The sequence below is a fragment of the Rhineura floridana genome, chromosome 6 (genome assembly GCF_030035675.1).
Source record: "Rhineura floridana isolate rRhiFlo1 chromosome 6, rRhiFlo1.hap2, whole genome shotgun sequence".
NCBI classification, from domain to species: Eukaryota; Metazoa; Chordata; class Lepidosauria; order Squamata; family Rhineuridae; genus Rhineura; species Rhineura floridana.
The window spans coordinates 33,945,716-33,971,572 of NC_084485.1; the positions used below are offsets into that span (position 1 = coordinate 33,945,716).

The following is a 25,857-nucleotide window of genomic DNA, read 5'->3' on the forward strand; positions in this document are numbered from 1 at the left end:
AGAGTATGGGGCAAGGTCAGTAATAGGATTACAAGTACTCTGTGAACATGGCTTAATTAAGTTCAACAAATTATGAGAACTCTGACAGAAAAAAGTCCAATAGGGGTCTGGTTTCCCCCCCCTCTCTTTTTACACTTTGAACTGTCGATTCTCTGACTGTTTTGTGTTTTTTGTTGTTGTTATGTGCCTTCAAGTCGATTACGACTTATGGTGACCCTATGAATCAGTGACCTCCAAAAGCATCTGTCGTGAACCACCCTGCTCAGATCTTGTAAGTTCAAGTCTGTGGCTTCCTTTATGGAATCAATCCATCTCTTGTTTGGTCTTCCTCTTTTTCTACTCCCTTCTGTTTTTCCCAGCATTTATTGTCTTTTCTATTGAATCATGTCTTCTCATTAGGGGTCCAAAGTATTATAACCTCAATTTCATCATTTTAGCTTCTAGTGACAGTTCTGGTTTAATTTGTTCTAACACCCAATTATTTGTCTTTTTCGCAGTCCATGGTATGAGCAAAGCTCTCCTCCAACACCACATTTCAAATGAGTTGATTTTTCTCTTATCCATTTTTTTCATTGTCCAACTTTCACATCCATACATAGAGATCGGGAATACCATGGTCTGAATGATCCTGACTTTAGTGTTCAGTGATACATCTTTGCATTTGAGGACCTTTTCTAGTTCTCTCATAGCTGTTTTGTGTATCGCCATGAAAATTTAGAGGGTTGTTAAGCAAGCATTTCTGAGTTCAGGACTATAAATTTTATAAGGGTTTGTTTTGAAGTGAGCTTATGGGAAGCATCAGAATGGCATGGGAGTATTTTCAATTTAACATTGGGGAATACAAAAAAATCCAAGCTGGCTATAGTATACAGCCACTCTTGTAGCTGTATAATATGTTGTAGTCAGGAGACACCATCATAGAAGACACTCTGCTGTGCAGTGGTGGTGGTGGTGTTTTTGTAAATGAGGTGCAGGTACTCATATCTTGATAAAAGTGTCATGGGTGCCAGCACAAGATGGCTACCATGGCTGCAAAAGAGGTGATGGTACTCTGTACTGGTGAATATGGACACAAAAAAAGCACTGCTTCTGTATGAAAGTGAAGTCTCTAAGGTGAGGCCTGACAGCTGTGGTTTTTATAAGTATTTTTAATAAAATTAACTTTTTTTAAAAAAAAAGTGTGCTGTCCAATTAATCAGGGATGCATTTTTGCTCAATACATTAAATTGATACTTTTAAAGACCAAAATATAAAATATAAATATTGAACAACAAATAATTGAATCATTGAACTCCTTTTTATTTTAATCCAAGAAAGTTTATGAAGCAGTGTGAAATGTAACATTAACGTGCCAACTGCATGTTGGTTTATTATTATTAATGACCTTTGCAGTGCAATCCTATATATGTCAATACAGAAGTAAGCGCCACTGAATATTCAATGTTAGTCATACTCAGAGTAGACCCATTGTAACTAAATGACATGGCTAATTAAGTTCCATTCATTTCAACAAGCCTGCTCTGAGAAAAACTTAGTTGGGCACATCCCATTGGTTTTAAGTGGCACCTTTGCTCCATAGGGTGATATCCAACTAAGTCATACTCATGAACAGTCCCATTGAAATAAATGGTTTTAGGTATGTACTGTACTACACCTTCAAGTCGGTTCCGACTTATGGCGACCCTATGAACAGGGTTTTCATGAGGCAGAGAGGCAGTGACTGGCCCAAGGTCACCCAGTGAGCTTCATGGCTATGTGGGGATTTGAACCCTGGTCTCCCAGGTCGTAGTCCAACACCTTAACCACTACACCACACTGGCTCTCAAGGTTTTAAGTAACTTAGGTTCACTGATTTCAGTGGGTCTTCTCTATACAACTCAGTAGGTAGAGCATCTGCTTTGCCTGTACAAGGTCCCAGGTTCAATTCCCAACATCTTCAGGTAGGGCTAGGAGACAACCCTGTCTAGAATCCTGGAGAGGTGCTGCCAGTCAGTGTACTGGCCTAGACAGATCAGTGGTCTGACTCAATATAAAGCAGCTAGTCTCCCCAAATTAATGCTGACACTCCAGCCAAAATATCACACTGGTTCTGCAGTAGGGTATATACACCCCTGGCCTTCTGTTTACTCCTACAAGTAGGCTACATATACATATCAAAAAGACAAATATGTAGAAGCATGGTTATTCGTTCATGTGGCTGAGAGGTAGTCCATATCGTAACATATAATCTACAGCAGCATATTTGGTTACATCTCTCTCTCTCTCTCTCTCAAGTCAAAAGGGAAGGCCTGGCTCTCTGTCCCATCTGTTCCTGATGCTAGGTTGTTGAGGGTGCTAGTTAGAGCCTTCGCTAATGTGAAGTCCATCCTGCAGAGCTGTCTTCCAACTGAGGCCCACCTGAGCTGGTCTCTGCTGTTAGGATGCAGGCAAAATATTTTCTTTTTATTTGGTGAGTTGCTAAGAATTTATACCAATTTTGTACATAAGCCCACAAAAGGCACTAGCCTGCAAAAAATGTTACTAGCCTGGTGGGGGCAGGCAGAGGAGTGCCAAAATGTTCTGTCCCTCCTGCAGCAGCCAAGGGGCTTCCGTCCTCTGGCAAACCCCTTGGTTTTTGTTCTGGGGCATTCACCAGCTCATGGATCTGCATGGAATTCCATGTATTTACCTTGTTGCAGATGGCTTGCTGCTTATGGCTCCCAATTAATTCAAGGCTGATTCATACTGTTTTTTATATTCATCTTGGTTTTTAAAAAATATTGATTTGACTCTAATTAATTGCACTATGCCATGGGCAGACTGTTTTATTTGTTATTACAATTTTTTAAAAAATAAATAAATAGAACATCTAGCTACATTTCTCAAGGTAAAGATGCCTAGTGGTCTCAAAACTCAAGCTAATCCACAGAGAGATGAAGGGCAGCTAGTGTGGAAATTACAGGTCCTCTTTCCAATGTCTCAAGCAGCTGCATTTGTACAACACACAAGGAGGAGAAAAATGATTCTGTGTGTCTATTTCCCCTGGCTCAAAGTTTCCTTAATAGGAAATTATATCCAAGCAGTGCTAAGGGAGGGATTAGTCCCCCCCCCCGCGCGCAACCAGGAGTGCATTCCAATCCCTGATGTAAACCTCCAGAGTTCCCCCTTTGATTTGAAGTGTAAATAGTGTACAATAAAAAGATCCTTTTTATAAACTGCCCAGTGTTCGTGCAGCATTTCAACAGCTCCAACACCATTATTTATAGCCTTGCAGTGCTTTATATATTACATATGTGAGTTTTCAGTGTGCTGTGGAAGAGACCAAATCAGCCTAATCAGACAGCATATCCTCGACTGATATGGATGTAGCTCATCACATCCCACTTACATGCTCAGCTCTAGATTTATTATTATTATTGTTATTGTTATTATGTTATTATTATTTTAAAAAACTACCTAAGCCATCCTTGCCTAACACATGTTGTTTTTTAGAACCCAGACCTATTCCAACAGAAGATGAAGCAGGAGATGGAGGCTCAGCTTTAAGAGCAAAGGGGCCACAAAGGTAAAGAAACTGAATGCTCCCACAGCAAATCTGTCAATGTCAGTTTCTTTCAGTTTCCTATTTTTCCTATCTTAAATTCAGTTCTCAAATTTCCAAATCAGGTTGCAATTTAAAAAAAAAGTATTCATGAAAATTCATCTGTGAACTTCTAAAATACGCGTTTGTATACAATTTTCCCTCATATACACATCTTTACACAGCAATTTCCCCAAATATAATGCATTTTGACACTTTCTTTTCACTAATATATATATAGTTAAGCACGGCTTCCCTAATATATCTATTTTTGTATATATTACTTGGCTGGAGAAGTACACTGCAAAATTCAAAGTAGTGTGAATTTACATGGATAGCGGTGTTTTGGTTTGCTTTGGGAAGTGTGAACTAAGTAAGTTTGTCTTTCAATACAAACTTAAGCAAATTTCTCCCTACCTATAGCTTACTTCCCGTGTAGACCAAATACATGCTTTGTCTCTCCTGGTTGGAAGATAAAGGAGTTCAGGCAACAGAAATAGTGAGCTATGGAAAGGATGAGGATTTCCTGCATTGAGCAGGCTTGGAATACATAGTGTCCAAAAGCCTTTCCTAACTTTTGGGTCCCCAGGAGTTGTTAGACTACAACTCCCATCATGCCCAATGTCCAGGGGTGATGGGAACTGTAGTCCAGCAGCATCTGGGACCCAACGTTTGGGAAAGGCTAGTCTATAAGACCCCCTGCAATACTACGCTTCAGTCAGAGCTTGGAAAAGTTACTTTTTTGAACTACAACTCCCATCAGCCCCAGCCAACATGGCCACTGGATTGGGCTGATGGGAGTTGTAGTTCAAAAAAGTAACTTTTCCAAGCTCTGACGCTTCTATGTGTAACAATGACTGTAAATAGTGCACTTAATTTTTCAGCAAAACACATAGAAGTGGGGGCCCTGTACTCTCTTCTGTGTATTTAACTAAGAACAGTAGCAATTTAATACATGCATGCCATTCACAACAATACAAGGCATGTTGAATTTATACTTGGATGGGTAGTTGCAGCCAAACGCAAACACCATAATAAGCCAAAGCTTTTAATCAGAACTATAATTCCTTATTTATGCCTCCATGGGAATATTAGTTTCATCAACAGAAAAAAGTGTGCAAAGACTTTTTCTGCAGCAAGATCTATTACTTTGGAGATCTGCTGCCCTCCATTTAACACACTGCCAAGATGAATAAATTACCACTAGACAGTTTGGCTGGCTGATGGTTATTTATTTTTATACCACCATCAGTGTGCATAGTACCAGACCAAATAACAGTGCAAACCTATACATCTATTATCTTGGAGATGCATATATTCTATATATCTATTTGCTGGCCTCCATTTAACACCATGTCAAGATGAATAAATCACCACTAGAAGATTCGGCTGGCTGGCTGTTATTTATTTCCATACCATCATCAGTGTGCATGGCACTTTATAGATCAAATAACAGAACAATCATATACATGTCTACTAAGCATTAAGTCCTATTGAGTTCAATGGGGCTGCCTCTAACATAAGTGAACATAGGATTTCATCTCAAAGTCCACTGCAACATTTTCTTGCACAAACCTCATTGGAATGAAAGGGAGAAGCGTATGAGTATGGTAGCATTCAACCAACTACCTAATTTTAATGGGGATTATTTCTCATTGCCCAAGCTTGTATACCACAGTAAACCATAAAGCAAGGTTTAGTGTGAATCAGCAGTGTGGCAGTGCATGCCGCCTGATCGCTCCCACTTCACTCCTTCTCTAACCATGAGTGGGAGCAACAAACCATGAACCTTGGTTTACTGTGTCATCCAAACCTGGGATTGTGGTTTATTGCTCCCAAAACAAATCACGATCAGAAGCCAAGAACAAGCATGCATTACTACCCTGCTTATTCACAGTAAGCCATGCTTTATGGCTTATCGTGATGTGCAAATGAGGCCACTGATTTTTCACCTCCAGGTTCTGTACACCTTGAAATAGGCACTTAAGCACTTATTCATGGGAGGCTCTAGCTACACCCCCTTAACAAAGAAAACTTTGGGGGTTGGTAAAAGGTAAAAAGTGAGCGCAGAGAACTGAAACTTCCTGGCTGTGTTCAAAAATAAAACAAAACGATGTCTGCTTAGCAAAATCCAGGAATAGATAATGAGGTATAAAGAAAGGTATCGTACATTCCTAACCAGCCTAGGGAAACAATTGTTTAAACACAAATATATTTTTTTTAAAAACAAAGAAGATGTTTCTACTCTATTCCGCCTGGTTTTATAGAACTTTCCCCCCTTTTAAACATAATACTAGCTAATATGCTTTTATGCAAACAAAATTGATGCAGAAATATCTATTCAGTTTGTAGCCACTGGTCACTTAAGGAAAGACATGAACTGCAGCTAAAGAATCAGCAAGTAAAGTATTGTAAATACAACTGGGGGGGGGGATCAGACTGTGGACAATTGATGCTGCTGCTACAAAAGTAAGACCAAGACTAAGTTCTGACTCAAGGCCCAAAATACCTTAATCCTTGATTTCATTATTGTATATTCTCTCTCTCTCTCTCTCACTCACTGACTCACTCTTACTCTAACACATTCTCTCTCTCACACACACACACCCCTGTATGTGTTTGGCTAGCAGGGCGTGAGTGTGTAAGGCTCATTCAAAAGCCTATAATTCAAAGGAATGTAAATATTCATTTCACAGAAGTCCATATTTAAATTAAAAAGATACATCTGCTAGCGGTTGGAACAGCGTTGGAAGCAGCCAAGTAAAAACCTCATTTGCAGCCTCTTCAAATCAGTTTTTTTTTCCTACTAGGAGATCTTACTACTACATTCAAGTACAGTTTTGTGTTGGTGTTTCTTCATCAAAGAAGAAAGAATACCCTGCAAATTGTTCTTGCTTTTACAAAAATGTGTTCCAGACAGAAAAGACTGGAAAAAGGCACATGCTCTAAATCTTTATTATACATATAATCTTATATGCATATTCACTCCAGGTTCACTCCAGGTTTTCTAAAGAAATCAGCAGATAGCATACAACAAAGCATATAAATGTATAAAAATACTATATTAATATATTTATAACATTACATATATAGTACAGTATAGAGTTTGACTCTTTAATACATATTATATGTATAATATAGGCACTTTTTGTGTGTGTACATAATTTTGCATATAATTAGTTGGGATTTTTTTAAAAAATAAAAATGCATGAGCCGCTCAGACATAACCAGGTGCACAATCCAAGAGACAATCCGATGTGAGCAGAGCTTGATTGAGTTTGAACTGCCAAATTCCATGTGTAAATCTATTTAAAATGCATTCCTCCTTCATCCCTGGTAATCAGAAGTGTTAAACAACTATTACCCAGTGGCGAATATCCCTTTTGGCGCAAGGTGCTTGAGAAGGTGGTGATAGTCCAGGAAACTGATTCCTTGGATCCAGTCCAGTCCAGCTTCAGGCCTGGTCATGCCAGTGAAATGCCTTGGTCACCCCGACTGATGACATTTGTCAGGAAAGAAATAAGGGGAGTGAGACCCTGCTCGTTCTCCTTGATTTCCTAGCGGCTTTTGATACTGTTGGCCACAATATCCTTCTGGAGTGTCCCAGGGAGGTGGGGGTTGGAGGCACCATTTATCAGTGGTTCTGCTCATACCTCTAAAGCAGCTTCCAGAGTTTTATTATGGGAGGCTACTGTTTGGTGCCATGGGAGCTGTCTTGTGGAGTCCATCAGAGTTCCATCTTGTCCCCATGCTATTTAACATCTATATGAAGCCATGCTATTTAACATCTGTATGACAGCTGAACGTCAAGAAGACTAAAGTAATGACAACAGAAGATTTATGTAACTTTACAGTTGACAATGAGGACACTGAACTTGTCAAGGATTATCAATACCTCGGCACAGTCATTAACCAAAATGGAGACAATAGTCAAGAAATCAGAAGAAGGCTAGGACTGGGGAGGGTGAGGGAACTAGAAAAGGTCCTCAAATGTAAAGTTGTATCACTGAACATTAAAGTCCGGATCATTCAGACCATGGTATTCCTGATCTCTATGTATGGATGTGAAAGTTGGACAGTGAAAAAGGCCGATAAGAGAAAAATCAACTCATTTGAAATGTGGTGCTGGAGGAGAGCTTTGCGCATACCATGGACTGCGAAAAAGACAAATAATTGGGTGTTAGAACAAATTAAACCAGAACTGTCACTAGAAGCTAAAATGATGAAACTGAGGTTATCATACTTTGGACACATCATGAGAAGACATGAGTCACTAGAAAAGACAATAATGCTGGGGAAAACAGCAGGGAGTAGAAAAAGAGGAAGGCCAAACAAGAGATGGATTGATTCCATAAAGGAAGCCACAGACCTGAACTTACAAGATCTGAGCAGGGTGGTTCATGAGAGATGCTCTTGGAGGTCGCTGATTCATAGGGTCGCCATAAGTCGTAATCGACTTGAAGGCACATAACAACACAACATCATGAAGCCACTGAGAGCTGTCCTCAGATTTGGAGTGAAGTGTCATCAATACGCAAATAAGCTCAGCTCTATCTCTCTGTTCTATCTGAATCAGGAGAGGTGGCTGAGGTATTAGACCAGTGCTTAGAGGCAGTGATGAGCTGGATGTGGGCCAACAAACTGAAACTGAATGCTGAAAAGACAGAGGTGTTTTGTGTTCCAGGTTCTCAAGTCCAGGAGGTGAAAAGGCGGCCTGATCTCGATGGATTGCACTCTCCTGGAAGGAGCAGGTTCAAATCTCAGGGGTACTCCTGGATACAACGTTGCCACTTGAGGCCCAGGTAGCCTCAGTGGCTAGGAGTGCCTATTTTCAGCTATGGCTGGATTGCCAGTTATGGCCTCTTTTGGACAGAGATGAGTTGGCCACTGCACTCCATGCTCTGGTAATTTCCAGACTGCAATGCACGCTATGTGGGGATGCCCTTGCAGATGACTCGGAAACTTCAACCAGTCCAAAATGCAGTTGCCAGATTACTGTCTGGGGCTTCATATAGATCTCATATAACCCTGTTTTAAAACAGCTGCATTGGTTGCCATGCCAGTTCATTTCCAGGCACAATTCAAGGTACAGTAGGGCTCTGCTTTACAGTGATTCGCTTTACAGCAATTCGCTAATACAGCGGTCTCAATTAGATGCAATTGGACTAAAGCCCCACTCATACGGCGCTTGTTCCGCTTTTCCGGCAGTTTTCCGGCATCACGCACCATTCTATTCAATGGGTTCCGCTTTACAGCAGTTTTTGCTTTACAGCAGGGGTCTGGAACATAACCCGCCATATGAGTGGGGCCCTACTGTATTAGTGTTTAAAACCCTAAACAACACAGACCCCAAATATCTGAAAGACTATCTCCTTCCTTGAAAACCCTCTTGGGTGTTACGATCAGCAGAAAGGGCCCTCTTGGTAGTTCTGCCATTCTCAGAAGTTTGGGCAGGGTGGCCCAGGAGAAGGCATTCTCTGTGGCAGCCTTTAAGTTGTGGAATTCCCTCCCCACAGAGATGCGTCTGGCAACTTTACTATATAGTTTTAGGTGAATGGGCAAAAACACACCTCTTTAATCCGGTCTGATACCTGAGACATACTGTATACTTTTGGGACCCACCCTATTTTGTTTGTAAGTTGTTTTAAATTGTTTTTAAGAATTATTTTAAATTGGGACCTCAGGGTGAAGGGTGGGTAATAAATTAAAATAATAATAATAACTACTACTATTATTATTATAGCAAGGGATTCTCAAGGAATTCAATTTCTGTGAATTCTGATGTGAAGTGACTTGATTTCTATTAACGTGCACGTCGAAATGTAATTATCCTTCTGCAAATTTTGCAATACAGTTCTCTTCTCAGAAAACATACCAAAATAGGTTTAAAATGCATATATTAGGATAACATACACTTAAAAGTGTACATTGAAATAAAATACATGCTTAAATATGTATTTTGTGATAAAATGCATATTTAAATATGGATTTTCATGCAGATTTTGTAAAACTGCAAATAAATGGGATTGAATGGATTTATGGATGAACACCTGCAAAATTAATGCAGGATGGAAATAGATTGATCCCTCCATCCTTAGGCAGAGCACATGCTTTCCATATATAAGGCCTCAGCTTCAGTCCCTGACATCTGCAGTTAAAACAGGAGTGCAGATGAATGTGGCCCTCCAGAAGTGGTTGAAGAACTCCCACCATCCCTGACTACTGGCCATGCTGGCTGGAGCTGATAGCAGTTGGAATACAACATCTGTAGGGCCATAGCTTCCCCATCTCTGAGTTAAACAATCACAAGTAATATTGTTGCAAACCGTGCAAAGCTGCTGCCAATCAGAAGTAACAGTGCAGGTTAGCATGGTCAGTGATCTTACACAGTTATAAGGAAGCTTCATATTTTCATATTTTGGCTGATTTTCCAAAAGGGTAATTCCCAAAACCATTGCTCCTTGATGATATGCAATTCTTGATCCAGAAGTAGGCAGCTATATCAATCATAAGGCATACTTAAAATCAATCATACCAAATGGATTATCTGTTATAGTTCTACATCCATCTTTGTGTAGTGGACATGCCAGAAAAGTGTTGTCTCCTGGGTGTTATTTTCTATGTTATTCAATTTCTCAGAATTTTAAATCTGCTCATATGCCCAAAACTACAATCTGCCAGAAATGAAAGTTTATTTTAACATACATGTTATCTGAACATAAGTTAGGGATGCCAGAGAATTCTGTCAAAATAGGAAATGGTACTGGAAATTGCATCAGTTTATCTGTCCGTCTGGAACCAGGAAAAGAAATCAGGCAGGCAAATACAATCGTTATTTGCTGTTATTATTTTTCAGACTGCAAGTTGCTGTTATTTTTTTCAGTACATTATGGATGACACCCCCCCCCGCAGTGAAATGAATGAATGGTAGGAATCATACAGCCACATCGTAATTACTTGCTTTTTTAAATTTAAATTTTGGCCACAGTGAACCGCAAGCCGAATAGCGTTGTTTTTGCAGAACCTGAACTGCAGCGGAATAAAAATGACACTGCATGCAACAGATACTTGGCAGAATAAAAAATGATTCCTTTTTACATCCCTAACACAAATACACTTCTTAGATAAAGAATGGGGAATCTGTGGCCTTCCAAATATTGTTGGATTACATCTCCCATGATCCATGACCGTTGGCCATGCTGTCTGGGACTGATGGGAGTTGGAGTCCAATGACAGCTGTAAGGCCACAGGTTGCCCATACCTGTCTTAATCATCAGTCACAAACACTTATTCAATTTTAAATGATACTTTGAAAAAATATGAAACTTTGGATAGTGGCTTCTACGTTATGGTCATACAGTAAACTTCAAGCCACAGGCTCTTACCTAGAAGCTGCAATCTCAGATTTCTGTCTGGCGATGGCCGCTGCCCTCTGAGCCCCTTCTATGCTCCGGTCTACCTTCTGCCTTATCTTGGCACTTTTCAGAGGTATCACCCGCTTCTTCATGCCTTTGATCAGGACGTTCATTCGGTATTTCCCTTCTTCCTTCTTACCATCAGGCAACGTGGTACAACCATATCCATGCCGTACATTATCCAGCCATTCACCTTCATACTTCAGGCCGCTCGATCTCTCGCTTACGCCAAACCCAGAGCGTTTGTCATTCTTCCACTCACCCATGTAGGATTCCGTAGTGGTTGCATCAATGTCAGCATCAAAAGGTGGGAAGTCCTCTCCCTCTGCTCCTTCTCCCAGGCTAGCCGTGGAGGTGGCATCACTACCAGTGGAGCTCATACCACTCTCGCTCTTAAGGAAGCTGAGTCGGCTCCTTTGGCTGGTCAAGGAGGTCTTGGAATCGGATTTCTTCAACTTCCCAAACAAGGAACTCCGTCTGAAGAGTCCTCCCTTCTTCAGCTTGCTGGTATCAGCATCCGCATACAAGCTGAGAGCAAAGCCACCCCGGGTGATTGTAGATGTCATGGGAACATTCTCCTGGTTAACTGATGGGGAGTCATGTTGCAACAGGGTGCCATTGCTGTGCTCACTACGAAGGGACGTAAGGGAGGTCCTTAGAGGGTTGCGGACTACAGCTGCTATGCCATATGGGACACTCTGCCGGACACCATAACCATGGCGCATTCCATTGGTGAATTGGCCTTGGTATGTACCTACAATCAAGGATAGCAGCTGAGTTAGATACATCACATTTTCCAAAGAACATTTACAAATTCATGGTAGATATTCATACAGCAACAGCTTCCCCTGAATCACCCACAAAATGGAGCCTTATGTTGGCTGGGCAGGGAATTAAGCTGTGTTCATTTCCCATTCAGCAAATACAATCCTCCTATCCACTGTGAGCCCAAGTCTAGCACCTGCACACAGCTCCCAAAGAATCCTGGAACTGTAGTTTGTTAAGGGTGCTGGGAATTGTAGTTCTGTGAGGGGTTAACTATATTTATTTATTCATTATTTGATTTATATCCCACCCTTCCTCCCAGCAGGAGCCCAGGACTATAGTTCCCAGGATTCTTTGGAGGAAGCCATGATTTAAATGTGCTTTAAATGTGTGGTGTGTATGCAGCCAAGAAACCCTGAACAACATTTTGTTGCAAGTCCCAGTTGTACTGTGTATTCCTAATACAAAACAAATTGAAATATAAAACAAAAGTTTCCTTACTAGAGCCAATTTGAACTCTTCCCCAGAAGGAAGCTGGTTCCTGCACACCAATTACCTCAGACAATTAATTTCCCTCACACTAGAGTTCTCTCTCCCTTGATTGCTCTCCTTTTATTGATATGGTTACCTCAGTAACTAGCAAACCACCCCAAAGAAGCCCTGTTCCTATCCATCACTCACTATTAGTGACCCTACCCCCAAATTAGTAAACCACCAACTCTCCACCCAATTCTCCATTCAGCTAGAGCATCCTGGGATGAAATATACTAGGGAAATACAAATATTTATTACCAGTAAACAAGCATTAGCTCCCCCAAGGATTTGCTTTCTCACAGGCAAATAGCCATGAGGTATTTTTATAGCTGTGTTCCTCTGCAGCCTGCCAGTGGTTTCCATCATGTTAGGAAAGCGGAGTAATCCTTAGGGATGCTAAAAGGCCAGGGGACAAGAAAGAGTCCAGAAAGAAAGGCACAAAAGCATCATGGTCATCTTAGGTTAAATAAGCTAGCTCTGGATGGGAAAGGCCATTGTTTGGTGGCGAAGCACACACACACTCTGAAGGCACCAGGCTTAATCCCTGGCATTGGCAGAGGCCTCTCTCAGGCAGCAGGTTTGAGAGAAAGACCCTTTCTTGTGATTTAGAGAACAGCTGGTAGGCAAGGCTGTTCTGAGTGAAAAAAACGGCCTAAGTCAGCTTCTCAAACTTTAATTCCCACTGGTTTTTAAATAGTGTTTCAAGTCAAAAGCAATCCCTGGAAAGAACGAGGATAGGAGAGAAAGCTTCCTCACCAGACTGTATTGTGGTTTGTTTTGTTTAATGCCAGTATAGTGTAGTAGTTAAAGTGTCGGCCCTGTGAGAGCAGGTTTCAAATCCTCACTCTGACATGAAACTCACTGGAGGTGACCTTGGGCCTGTCACAGTCTCTCAGCCTGATGTACCTGACAGGGCTGATGTGAAGACAGAAACAGAAGAGTGAGCATTATGTACGCCACTTTGAGCTCCTTGGAGGAAAGGTGGTATAAATGCAATAAATAAATAATGCGCTTAGAATTAGTGTTTAGGTTAAACTATTGATGGACAACATGGGTAAGACAGCGCATTAATTCAAACAAACAAACAAGATCAGAAGTATATTTGTTTGCAAACAAGTGGAACCTGAATCAAAATGCTGCAGTTCAGGATTCCACCCACAGCACTCCATTCCATCCTCTCCCCATTTTTTTCATTTCTACCCCCAAGGGTCAGTCAGCATTCTGGGCCCACTGAGCATACTGTCACCATTAAGCTACTTGGGGATCGGGGCTATCCTGAGGGTTTTTTCCCCTTATAGATTTTGCTTGCTTCTGCAAAAGGTGGAGTTCCCTCACAAGCCTGCTGATACCTCCCTCTTGTATGTGGAAGGTCCCTACATAAGGTCATGGCTATACAAGAACCAGCACTCAGAGAATGGAAATCACTATTAATATATTCAAGTGGGGTGCTGCAACAAACTGTTGCAGTGTATTCCTGGTGCGCATGTGTTGCCTCCCGTTTAGGATTCCAGTCACTCCATTCTCCCTGGTTTTCAAGGACATGACAGAAGTATATAAAATTATGCATGGCATGGAGAAAGTGCATAGAATTTTTTTTTACCTCTCTCATAATACTAGAACTCGTGGACATCCAATGAAGCAGAATGCTGGAAGATTCAGGACAGACAAAAGAAAATATTTCTTCATGCAATGTATAGTTAAACTATGAAATTCACTCCCCCAAGAGGCAATGATGGTCACCAAATTTAATGACTTTATAAGAGGATTAAACAAATTCATGTGGATCAGGAACTGGATAAGTAGCAGGAAAAAATGGACAATTCTCACAATGCAGGGATGCAGAAAATGGAGTCCCTCAAGGATCGGTATTGGGACCTGTTTTTAATTTGTTAATCAACTGTTTAGAGTTAGGGGTGAGAAGTGAGGTGGTCAAGTTTGCTGATGATACTAAATTGTTCAGGGTTGTTACAACAAAGAGAGATTGTGAAGAGCTCCAAAAGGACCTCTTCAAAATGAGTGAATGGATGGTACAATGGCAGATGCAATTTAATGTAAGCAAGTGATGAATGTCAGGGCAAAGAATCTTAATTTCACACATACACTCATGGGGTCTGAACTGGCAGTGACTGACCAGGAACAAGACTATGGGGTTGTAGCAGATAGCTCAATGAAGATGTTGACCCAGTGTACGGCAGCTGTGAAAAAGGCACCATTCCATGCTAGGGATCATTAAGAAAGGGACTGAAAATAAAACTGCCGATATCATAATGCCGTTATATAAATCTATGGTGTGACCGCATTTGGAATACTGTGTATAGTTCTGGTTACCTCACCTCAAAAAGGATACTGTAGAGTTGGAAAAGATTTTTAAAAAGGGGGCAGCCAAGATGATCAAGGGGATGGAGTGACTCCCCTATGAGGAAAAGTTGCCGCATTTAAGGCTTTTTAGTTTAGAGAAAAGGCGAGTAAGAGGTGACATGACAGAAGTTTATACATTTGTGCATGGCATGGAGAGAGCTGATAGAAGTTTTTTCTCCCTCTCTCAGAACACTAGAATTCATAGACATCCAATGATGCTGAATGCTGGAAGATTCAGAACAGATAAAAGAAAGTACTTCACACAGTTCACAGTTAAGCTATGGAACATGCCACCAGAGGAGGCCGTGATGGCCACCAACTTGGAGTGCTTTAAAAGAGGATTAGACAAATTCATGGCGGATAAGGCTATCAAAGGCTACTAGCCATAATGGCTATGCTCTGCCTCCACTGTCTTCACACACTTATCTGGGAGTAAGTACCATTGAATTCAATGGTGCAAACTTCTAAACAGACATGTATATGATTGCACTGTGAAGCTGAGCCCTTTATTTGATTGCTTTAAGTGATTAAAATATGGAATTCCTACAAGGTGGAAATATTCTTCAACTGTAATCTGCTGTAGTATCTTCTTCTTCCGCCATAGATGTAAAATTACTCCCAAACACAGGTGTGGTTTGGGAGATTGGGTTCCTTAGAATAAGCACTAGGATTTCTTTCTTCTCATTCTCATGAGAACCAAGTCAAAATAGCAACAGAGATTTCCAGGGATGAAATATTTAACTGTCAACTTAATGAATCACTTCACCATTAGAAAATCCCCAAGTGTTTTAACTGAATATCAGCACAGCACACATCACTTGAAGGAAGTGGGTGGGGGCAGGCAAAGGGGGGGGAAGTGAAGACAGCAAGACTTCTTCATTGGAATTCATACATACATACAAAGGGAAGGCATTGTAGGTCCAAGCATTGAACATTTGATGTCAGGAAACATCCCATGTGATAAAGGAAGGGGCTAATTGGGAATCAGAAACATAGGAAATTGCCTTATATCAAGTCAGGCTATTGGTCTATCTCAAGTGTGGGGAGCCTCTGGCCTGTCAGATGCTGCTCCTGAACTACAACACCCATCATCCCTAGCCACTGGCTATGCTTGCTAGGACTGATGGAAGCTGTAGTTCAGCAATATCTGGAGAGTCAATGGTTCCCCACCTTTAGTCTCTTTTCCAGTATTGCCTATGCTGATCATGTTTGCATGCAGCATTAAGACAGAAAGTGCATGAGGAGAAAGTCTTGGCAGCTGGAACACTCACTTTTGGTTCCCTTCAGCAAGCTGGGAAATAAACCACAACATTGCCAGCTTAGCATGGCATCTGGACCTGGGATTGTGGTTTGTTTCACCCTAACAAAAGCACAATCACTAGAACAACCACAAACGATGACTTCAAGCTAGCCAACAATCATGGCTTATAGGGCAAAGCAAACCATGATCCCAATTTGTGCACAGTAGGGTCTAATAAACCATTCTGACTTAGTGTTACATGTCAACACAGCCAATGGCAGGCAGCGGCTCTCCTGGGTTCAAACAGAAATCTTTCCCTATCCTACCTGGAGATGCTAGGATTGGACCTGGAACCTTTTGCATTCAGCTCAGGATCAAGACAATTATTATTTAGTGTAGAACATTAAAAAAAAGAGGCCTGCTAACATATATTCTAAAGAAAATGCAGGTCACTGTCCCCATATTGCAGGTTAGAAGGAGCTGTGTCTAGGAGACAGTGGCTCATGAGAGTTCTGCAGCGTAATTAACACTGAACATTGCAAGTCATGCTCTGGGTGGTTTCCAATAACCCTGCAATGTTGTCCAGAAGAATCAGACCTATATCACAGGGTGGGCTGAAGCTGAGAGAATAGCTTACAACAACCCTACAGTGTTATCCACTGTTTTATTGTCACTTTGCAGGCTGGGTGAAATGGTATTATACAACAACTCAACAGCATAGTTCACTGTTATATTCTATTGCAGGTTTGAGGGCTCTGCTGAGAGAGTAGCTTACGATAGACCTGCAATGTAGTACACTGTTAATACTGAGGTCAGAGATGAGGCTAAGGCTGGTTTAGATTCATAGCCAAAAATTCTCAGGTTGCAGCAAAGGTAAATCTACTTAAATCGCTCACCCACCCACCCACTCATCCTCAGACTTCCCCTTAGCCCAAATCAAGGACTCAGTTGCATGCAGCATTGACTTGCAAGCAGACTAGTTGCACTTCTAAATGTTCAAAAGCTGAAAAGAAAAGAAATTTTGGAAGGTAGGAGCAGGACTCCTGCCCCCTCAGCTAAGGTAACACAGACACACCAAGGATACACAACAAAATTTTGATACAGAGCCCCACTTCTTATTTTCATACTGCATGCAGAAATGCTGGCTTCCCTAAAGCCATGCAGTAAGTTTGTAGCTGAGGAGAGATCTGAAGCAAGGAGTTCAGTCTCTTAGCCGCTACACAATACAAATTATCAAAATACTAGCTATTACTGAATAATATAGTTTTCATAATCTCTATACCCAAGATGACTATAAAAGATTTTATTAGTATATCAAGAGAGAAAACAGTCCTGCAGTTACATTGCACTGCATCTTCTCTGGCTTCTCCTATTGAAGGAGCTGGCATGAGCTGTATGAGCACCTGCAAAATCTCATTGCCAAATCTACCCCCATTGGTTTTAATGCTGGTTGAAGCCATCAATCACTGTGGAAGCCACTTTACAAAGCGGTTCAAAAGAACTCTTGAAAAAATGGTCTCATATAAAAGAAAGATACTGGCAGAACCAAAATTACAAGTGTTTAAAGATGGCAAACATTCAAAACCCTGTAGACGGCCCAAACAAAAACATATTTACAACTTTTTTGCAAGGCCGCTTGTATTTGTTTTTTTTATGCAAGTTTAAGTAATTAGGAAGGAAAAATGCCTCTTTTGCTCACTGGACAAGAGCAAGGAAGGTATCATTATGGTAGACTAGAGAAGAAAATGCCCATGTAACATAAAGTGCAAGTGAAGTATTAATGCATGGTGACTAGCATCTTCATAACTAGATTCGAACACTGTCAGAAGTATGCAGCAACATACTCCACTGGATCCCATTGGAAGCCAGGGGTGTTCTGTAAATTACAGCCACTTTTGTGGATGGACTCGTTTTCTGCATTCCCAGTTGCACAGCAGGTACACACATTATTAGTGAAATCTCAAAAACAAACACATGCACATCTTGAAGATGTCTGAGCAAGGAAGAATTGCCAAACCTGAACCCTAGAACTTATTTCTAATGGCTGGAACATATGAGTGAGAGAGCACCTCCGTGTATGCCCAAAATGCTTTCCCCCCCCCATCGCTAAGTAACCTTTGCTGGACCCCATCTCTAGGAATACAGACAAAAGTTGTCATTCTGTCAGCTAAGACTGAGTCCTGTGGCTTCAGGCTCATCCCTCTCATTCCCAGCAGATTAGCATGGTTTGCTCGACATTTTGATGAACAGTTTATATAACCATACAAAACTTCCCACTGTAAATAAAAGAAAATTCAGTTTGGGTCTGCATTTAAGCTTTGCAATAGGTGGTATTGAAAATGCAGAGCATGTTTGCATAATGAGCAAAGACTTGGATGACAACAGACCACTGTATATTTAATTTATTTAGTTGCAGTTGTATGGTTTTATTGTGTTGCTCTCATTATGTAAACTGCCTTGTAATCATTCTGGTGAAAGGCAACATATAAGTTCTTTTTAATAAATAAATCCATAACAGTTGGTTATTTATATACACAATCTCATCTGCAAGTCCAAACATCATTTAAGAACATAAGAACAGCCTGCTAGATCAAGTAAGTGGCCCATCTAGTCCAGCATCTTGTTCTCACAGTGGCCAACTAGATGCCCATGGGAAGCCTGCAAGCAGGATCTGAGCACAAGAGCACTCTCCCCTCCTGCTGTTTCCAGTAACTGATATTTGGAAGCATACCGTCTCCAATCATGGAGGCAGAGCATAGCCATCGTGGCTAGTAGCCACTGATAGCCATATCCTCTATGAATTTGTCTAATCCTCTTTTAAAACCATCCAAGTTGGTGGCTATCACTGCCTCTTGTGGGACTGATACAAATATGCTCCCCCATCCCTCTCCAGCAAAAAGATTTGGCTGTTTAAAGGACACCAAACAATGCTCAAGCTTCCTTGTCCTTTTGTTGAAATGTCATTTGTTTCTGACATCCTGACATATTTGTATTCATTGTATACAGCCCTATTCCTCAGAGATTCTAGCATTGGTTGTTCTAAGTCAGGAGTGGGGAACTTCAGCCTCAGGGACAGAATGCATCTCTCCAAGCTGCTATATCTGCCCCTTGGGACTCTCCACAGACGACGCACTTTCCCCAGGCCACACCCCTTACCAGCTGCGCTCCGTGCCCTCCTTCAGTGCTTTTAACTGGCTAGATTGAACTATGATCATGCTTCTTGCTTGTCCATCTGTGTAGGACCTTCCGATTTTTGCATGAACACATCTGTTGCTCCACCCACTTTTGCTTCTGGTCCCGCCCACCACTGGCATGTGGCCCCTGGAAGGTTCGCCATGAGGCAAGGTGGCTTTTGAGCTGAAAAAGGTCCTCTACCCTTGTTCTATGCAGTCTAGGGGCAATTTACTCATATAGGTTCTAGGGCACTTAAATCCTAACAGTAGCGGTAGCTCTCACCACTCCTGGAATCTCAGTATCCCTGATTGCTCCTACGGTGCTTGTCATTCCCCTCCTGCTGCCAGTTGGATGTCATACGCTGTTGGCTCCCCCTGCCTGCACAGGATATGCCAGCAAGAGCTAAGGAACTCTGGGACTTGCGGTTCTTGAGACATATTACATAGAGTGTCACATTTCTGTCTGTCTCAAAGTACAGTAGGGCCCCGCTTATACGGCGGGTTCCGTTCTGGACCCCCGCCGTAAAGCGGAAAACACCATAAAGCAGAACCCCATTGACTTTAATGGGCCGCATCACACGAAAATGACGCAAAAACGGCACAAAACGTCGCAAAAGGGGGAAAAAACCTTTTAAAATTGAAAATGAAAGGCACCGCATCAGCGGAACGCCTTAAAGCGGAATGCCGTAAAGCGGGGCCCTACTGTACTAGAATTTTCTGTGCGCTCTCTCTCTCTCCCTTAGAGGAGAATCTGGGCTTGCACCTCACTAATGTTGCTTCCTATTCTAACACTGCTTCTGATTGGCTCCAGCAAATCTCACAAGATATGGACAGAGCTTGGAAGTAATTAGTTACAAAAATGAATTACTTGTAATTTATTACTTTTTTGAGGAACAAGTAAGTAAAATACATGGCAGATGCCAAAGGAGGCTGAGGGTGGGGCTACCAGGAAGAAGCGGGGATTACTATCACTGATTCCCATCTCCTTGCACTACCGCTACTGACAACGCCCTTACTTAGAATGAGAGGAGAGGGCTTTTTGTGAAGCAAAAAGAAGCAAGGCTGCAAAGAAAGGCTGCTTTCCCCCTTCCTTCTTGGCAGCCAGCCTGCCTCCCTGGGGGGAGGGGGTCACAAAAAAATTTCAGCTTATAAAGGGGGTCCCATGCTCATAAAGGTTGGGAACCACTGGTTTATAGCATTACCTTTGGGCATTATTTGGGGGGGAACAGGGGAAGTCTTCTGCTCCTCTGATTTGTGGATGAAAATAATGTGCCTCAAACTGGGCTCTGTGAGTGCCCTTGTGCTCTGTGAGTGGGTAGGAGGCAATGAGGGAGGAGGTGGAGAACGAGATGGGGTGGAGTGGAGAAAACAAATGTTTTAAAAAATGGACAGTGGTGAAGAATGGAGTGGAGGGAGAATGAGCCGGAGGGCAAGAACATGGATAAAGGAGGAGGAGGAGGCAGCAGCAGAATGGAGATAAAGAACTGTGGAGGTGAAAGATGACAACGTGTGTGCGTGTGTGCTGTGTTTGCACTTGGCACGCAAAACTGCCTCTGCCACCCTCCCTGACTACTTTGCTGCATTTGCAGTGTTTTAAGTTTTTTGCATCTTGGGGGGAAATGTTTGCTCGGGTGGGTGTCCCTTAGTTGGTGGCAGGGCAGGGTCTGGAGGTGATTGAGTGAGAGAGATTATGCTTGCTGGCTAAGAGTGTATATGTGTGTGTGGGGGGGGTTGCATTTGGATTGACGTGCAAAGATCTGAGTAGTGGCCTCTGCCTCCCTTGCCAGTCGAGAGACCACCACTGCTATCTTACGGATAAAAAGAATTATTCTACTACCTCTGTGTGTGTTTTTATTTTTAATGTTGTTTTAGGTGTGCAGCAGCCAAGGCCAGCACCTTGTAGGCACTCTAGTTTTTTTAAAGGATCTTAAGTGTAATTGTAATGATTACTTTTGAGTAATGACAAAGTAATCAATTCCTTTCAGAACAATTGTAATTGTGATGGTAATTTATTCCTTTTTGGGCCATGTAACAGTAATTGTAATTCATTCCTTTTTAAAAGTAATCTTCCAAGCTCTGGATATGGGCATCTCATATAGGGACAGAGAAGACTACATAAACATCCTCAAACATGATTTGCAATTTAGCCTCATTTTTTCCCTTCAATTACAGGTTTGCAGCTGGCAACCATAATCCACCGAGCCCAGATAAAGTGTTTCCTCACCCAGCCCTTGTATGCTTGGCCCCTGCTAGGGTGACCAAGAAACAAAACCCAGAACAAGGCTATGCAGGGTGGACTTGATTCCCAGGGCAGAAACATCAGGAGCAGGAAACAGGCTGAGTCCCTCCCCTCAATGGTGTCCCTAAATGCATCCGTTTCTCCCATAAAAATGAATGTCTGCCATTCTGTCCCATGGGAAAAAGTTAAGCTCTCCACTTGGGAAGAATACTACAGTGATGGCAAAGCCTGAGCTCCACTCCTGACACTGGGTGACCCAGTTTTGGAATCTTGCAAGAGGTGCAATGTATCTCTGTTGTGCCCACAGCAACATGCTGCGCAGGGATCCTTGCAACATATCAGCCCTCCATTTACACACATGCACACCATCCATCACAACAGACATTTCACTTGCTCATTATATAGCAGATATATATGGACCACCACAGCATATGATGTATCTAATACAATGCACCAGATATCCCAATGATTTCTGCATACATGAAATCCAACAAGGCCTAAAATCTCAGATGAATTTATACAGAAAAAAAAAATCATTACCGATAAGAGCATCTGGGCACCTGTTACCAATAGTTTCTCCCCACTTGTGACCAACGGCAGAGCATTTATTCAAACAGGGTCTCCCTCCCTCCCTTTTAGTGCTAGCCCTGAAAAAAAAATCTGTTTTTTAAAAGTAAAATACATGAACTTGCTTAACAGAAATGATTAATGGCTGAACAAAGATCTTGGGTAATTACAAAGTCCATAAATCCCCATCAGATGATGTATTAAGTGTTTTGAAGTGCTAATAGTTGCCTAATTAGGCTACAGTCTGCTTAAGACTAGAGTGGCTAAACATATTTCCATTAGTACACAATCCTGTCTCAGATTGATCTATTTCATTACCAGGAACCTTGCACCATGTTAAGGGAGATATTTAAGCTCTTTAAGAGCTTCCTTTGGGTTTTCTAAATGGGAAACTGAGTTACTGAACACAGTGATTTCTGAACCAGCTATATAATGCCTAAAAAAGGGATGCCCCTAGACCAGTGCAAACTCTGTGGCTGGTTACACATGCATGCGCACAAACAATATTTACATAACTGGCAGGTTTGGAGCTCTGTCAGTTTTCTAGGTTTCTGTTTGTTTTTATGGCAGACAGTATGTCAGTTATACCTCAATGCACAGCACCTTCTACCTCTTCTGACCTGGACAGGAGCTGTTGGCCACTTCTGCTTACTTTATGTGTTGCACACAAGACGTTCATCTGCCGCATGCTATGGAATGACAGCACATCTATTGAACAGCTGACTGACACAATACTTTGTGAGTATTTTAGGTTGGTTTTATTCTTGTTTTTAATGTTTGTAATGTTGGAAGTGGGGCAGGAACAACTCCTGTTTGGGTTCTTTTGTTTGTATTCCGGAAGGAAGATAGTTAGGGTCCTTCATCTGGCTAGGCTTGCCTACCTTTACCTGTGTTCTTCTCTACCTAACTTCCTTCCGTTGTAAACCGATATGCTCAGGGAAGCTGATCTGCCCCTCCTTCCTTCTTCTTCTTCTTCTTTGACTGTCCGAGGAGAGGAGACTTCTCTGTCTTTGTTCTCTCTCCTGAGCCATGAGGGCAAAACCCAGTCTGCGTCTGTGTTAGAATTGCTTTTTAATATGTTCTTAAAACTTTTTAAAAATGTTTTTAATCTTAGAAAATGTTTTGAAAGCTTTTTTAAGTAACGTTTTGAAGATGTTTTGTTTTAATGTGTTTTAAAGTTTGTTTTTATGATGTTTTAATGTTTTTAGTGCTTTTGTTTGCCGCCCTGAATTCCTGCTGGGAGGAAGGGCGGGATATAAATCTAATAATAATAATTAATAATAATAATAACAACAAGAAGAAGAAGAAGAAGCCTGGGCATTGTGCCTCCAACTTAGTTAGTTTGAACTAGGTATGCCTTTCCTATCTGTTATGTATTTCTATAAATAAAGTAGCTTTTTCTTATTTTATCGATTCTTAAATCTCAGTAATTTAAATGCAGGGTAAAAACCTGCTTCTTAGGTAAATACACACACTGGCACATGCAGCTCAGACCGCTGAGTTACTCTGCTCATATCCATAACATGTAAGTCGCGTTGAATTCATTTTTGAAAAAAGCAACTAATAAATTTAATAAAAACAAATAAGAACCTGCACTGCAGAAGAATCCAGTCACTGGTGCCATTGTGATGTTGAGAACTGAACACTAATAGGAGCAGCACTGGCACTGGTATTGTGTCATTAGAGACACAAAGCCAGTTTTAAGCAGGTACATAGCTTGGCTCACTCAACAACTATGTCAATAGAACAAGCAGCACACCCAGCCCTATGCGCCAGGATATACACACCTATGTGCCTCCATGCACACATACACAGCACATGTGTGTGCTGGACTAAGATTTTATATAAAGTGAGCATGGATGGAAATATGAGAACAGGGCCTTCATTTCACCTGTCCAGCATCAACTGTTCAGGGATCAGATCTGAATTCTTTTACTCCTGAAGATCTGCAGGCTTTAGTTCACATATCCCATTCCCTGGTGCTCAGTGCACTGTCAATCCACCCACCTACCCAGAGAGAAAACAGGCAGCTGGCTGCCTTCTCCCCAGCCTTACCTCCATCAGCATAGGTCTCAGTGCCATAACCGTCCTGCAGCCCATTATTCCAGGTGCCTTCATATTTTGCTCCACTGCTGATGTTCTGCCTGACCCCATACCTTCCCTTGAAACCGTGCGTCCATTCGCCTTTGTAAAGCCACCATCCTTTGGTCTCAATTCCTAAACCGTGCCTCTTCCCTTGAGACCAGTAGCCTTCATAGGTGTTGCCACTGGGCCAGGTGTAGACCCCCACCACTTCAAAGCCATAGTTCCAGGAGCCGCAGTATTCACCCTGACCTTTGGGCCCAGTGCAGATGCCATGCCCATGGGCTTTGCCCCCTTCCCAGCCCCCACAGTAGGCGCCTCCATCATCAAAGTCAAACCTTCCACCACTCATGCTGTCAGGCCAAGACCAGCAGCAAGGAAAGGACCTGCGCTCTTCTCTGACTTGTTTCCCTGGCCCTCCGTTCTTCACTCCTTCCTGTTAAGCCAGATTGCTTCTCCCCATCAGTAGGAGTGTGGGAAGTCGAGGGTGGTGCTGCATAGTCCAAGCTATGCTCGGCCACCTTCAGGGTCAGATGTGGGGTCCTCACGCAGGGTTGTGAAAATCGGGAAGAGGCAGCAGAGAGGAGAAAGGTCCCACGAGCAGCTCCAGACAGAACACTCAGAAAAGCTGTGGCCGTTCCAGGGACTCCAGCAGCCCCTGCTTGGCGACCCTAGCCTGTCAGATGAGGAGACATGGAAGGCAAACTCCGCCAAGGGGGGGCAGCAGACAGCGGAAGTGTAATTCCCGCTTAGCGCAAGGCACTGGCCTCCCCATCCCTTTGGCTTCCTCCAAATGCCCTGATCATGTCCCCATGGGAGCAAGCCTTGCAAGGTCGCTCTCAACGGTGAGACATCCCCACTCGACCACTACACCATCCTTGCAGCCTCCGCCAATATGTCCTGATCATTCGGCCCCTTTAAGAGCCAAGAAGGTAAGATCCCTTCCAAACTTTCCCCCCTCGCCCCCGCGACCCCCTTCCCGCCCTATCTCATGCTTGGCGCTCTCGCCTTCCCCTTCCCCCGGCTGGTCACGCAGGCGGTGCAAGCCTCTCTTTTAGAGCCCCATAGGCTAAGCGAGCCCCTCTGGCTGTCCTCTAGAGCCTTCTTCCTTCTAGCCGCCTCCTTCCTCCGGTAAGAAAGGTCAAAGCTCCCCTAACAAGGCCATCGGATCCCTAGAGCTGCTCCTAAAATAAACCCTGTAGTCCGGCCCCCTTTCCAAGACCCTTTTATGGAGGACAGAGACACCCACCCACACCCCTTTTTGGGCTGGGATAAAGAGGGAGAACGAGAGAGAGAGAACGCATGTGTCCGATTTAAAAATAGCACCCTGGGAAAAGGAGGGAGGTGTGGGCGCGACCTACGCCAGATCGTTCGCACCGAAGTTTGCAGCGGGCAAGAGAGAAGAGGGAGAGAGCACGGGGGAAGGCGGGAGAGAGCGGGCGCTCGGGAGGAGAATGAATGGATCAGTGAACTAAGGTGCGAGTTCCGCCTACACAGGCATCGCCTATATTTTTTTTCTGCCGTTAAAGGAGGGGAGGGGAAAAATATTAGTATGGTATTTTTATCGGCCACCCCATAACATAATTTCTCAGGGTGGATCACGCCACAGAGGAAGTACAATATGAAAAAAATGCAATGTTAACAAATTGCAGCGTAAAAATTCCTATACAGTTGTTTATTATTATTAAAGAGTCAAAACTTGCTTCTGAACACTATGTAATTGGCAGAACAGCACAATCACTTACCAGGTAGAAGTTCCTTTAGAAAACAGTATATGTGATTATTTGCAATATACAGTATTGGCCATTAAAAGAACTGCACAGTGATAAAATGTGTAAACTAATGGACCTGTTTTTGTCAGGTTGTGTTGCTGGAGGAAAAAAAAGAAATGGACTGCCTTAGATTCCGACTTATGGGTGACCCTA

General features: G+C 42.5%; 1 protein-coding gene across 3 annotated transcripts in view; it reads right to left on the reverse strand.

Moving 5' to 3' along the window:
- Nucleotides 1-25,149, reverse strand: part of JPH2 (junctophilin 2) — a 126,591-nt gene extending 101,442 nt beyond the window's left edge. For all 3 annotated transcript variants that reach the window (XR_009763409.1, XM_061631400.1, XM_061631399.1), the window contains exons 1-2: nt 23,906-25,149; nt 10,945-11,728 (exon numbers count right to left, since the gene is read on the reverse strand). Coding sequence is in view for 2 of the 3 variants with exons in the window: in XM_061631400.1 (XP_061487384.1) it covers nt 10,945-11,728; nt 23,906-24,284 (1,163 nt within the window). In the remaining variant the exon portion in view is untranslated. The remainder of the gene's footprint in view (nt 1-10,944; nt 11,729-23,905) is intronic.
- Between the last annotated feature and the right edge of the window lie 708 nt (nt 25,150-25,857).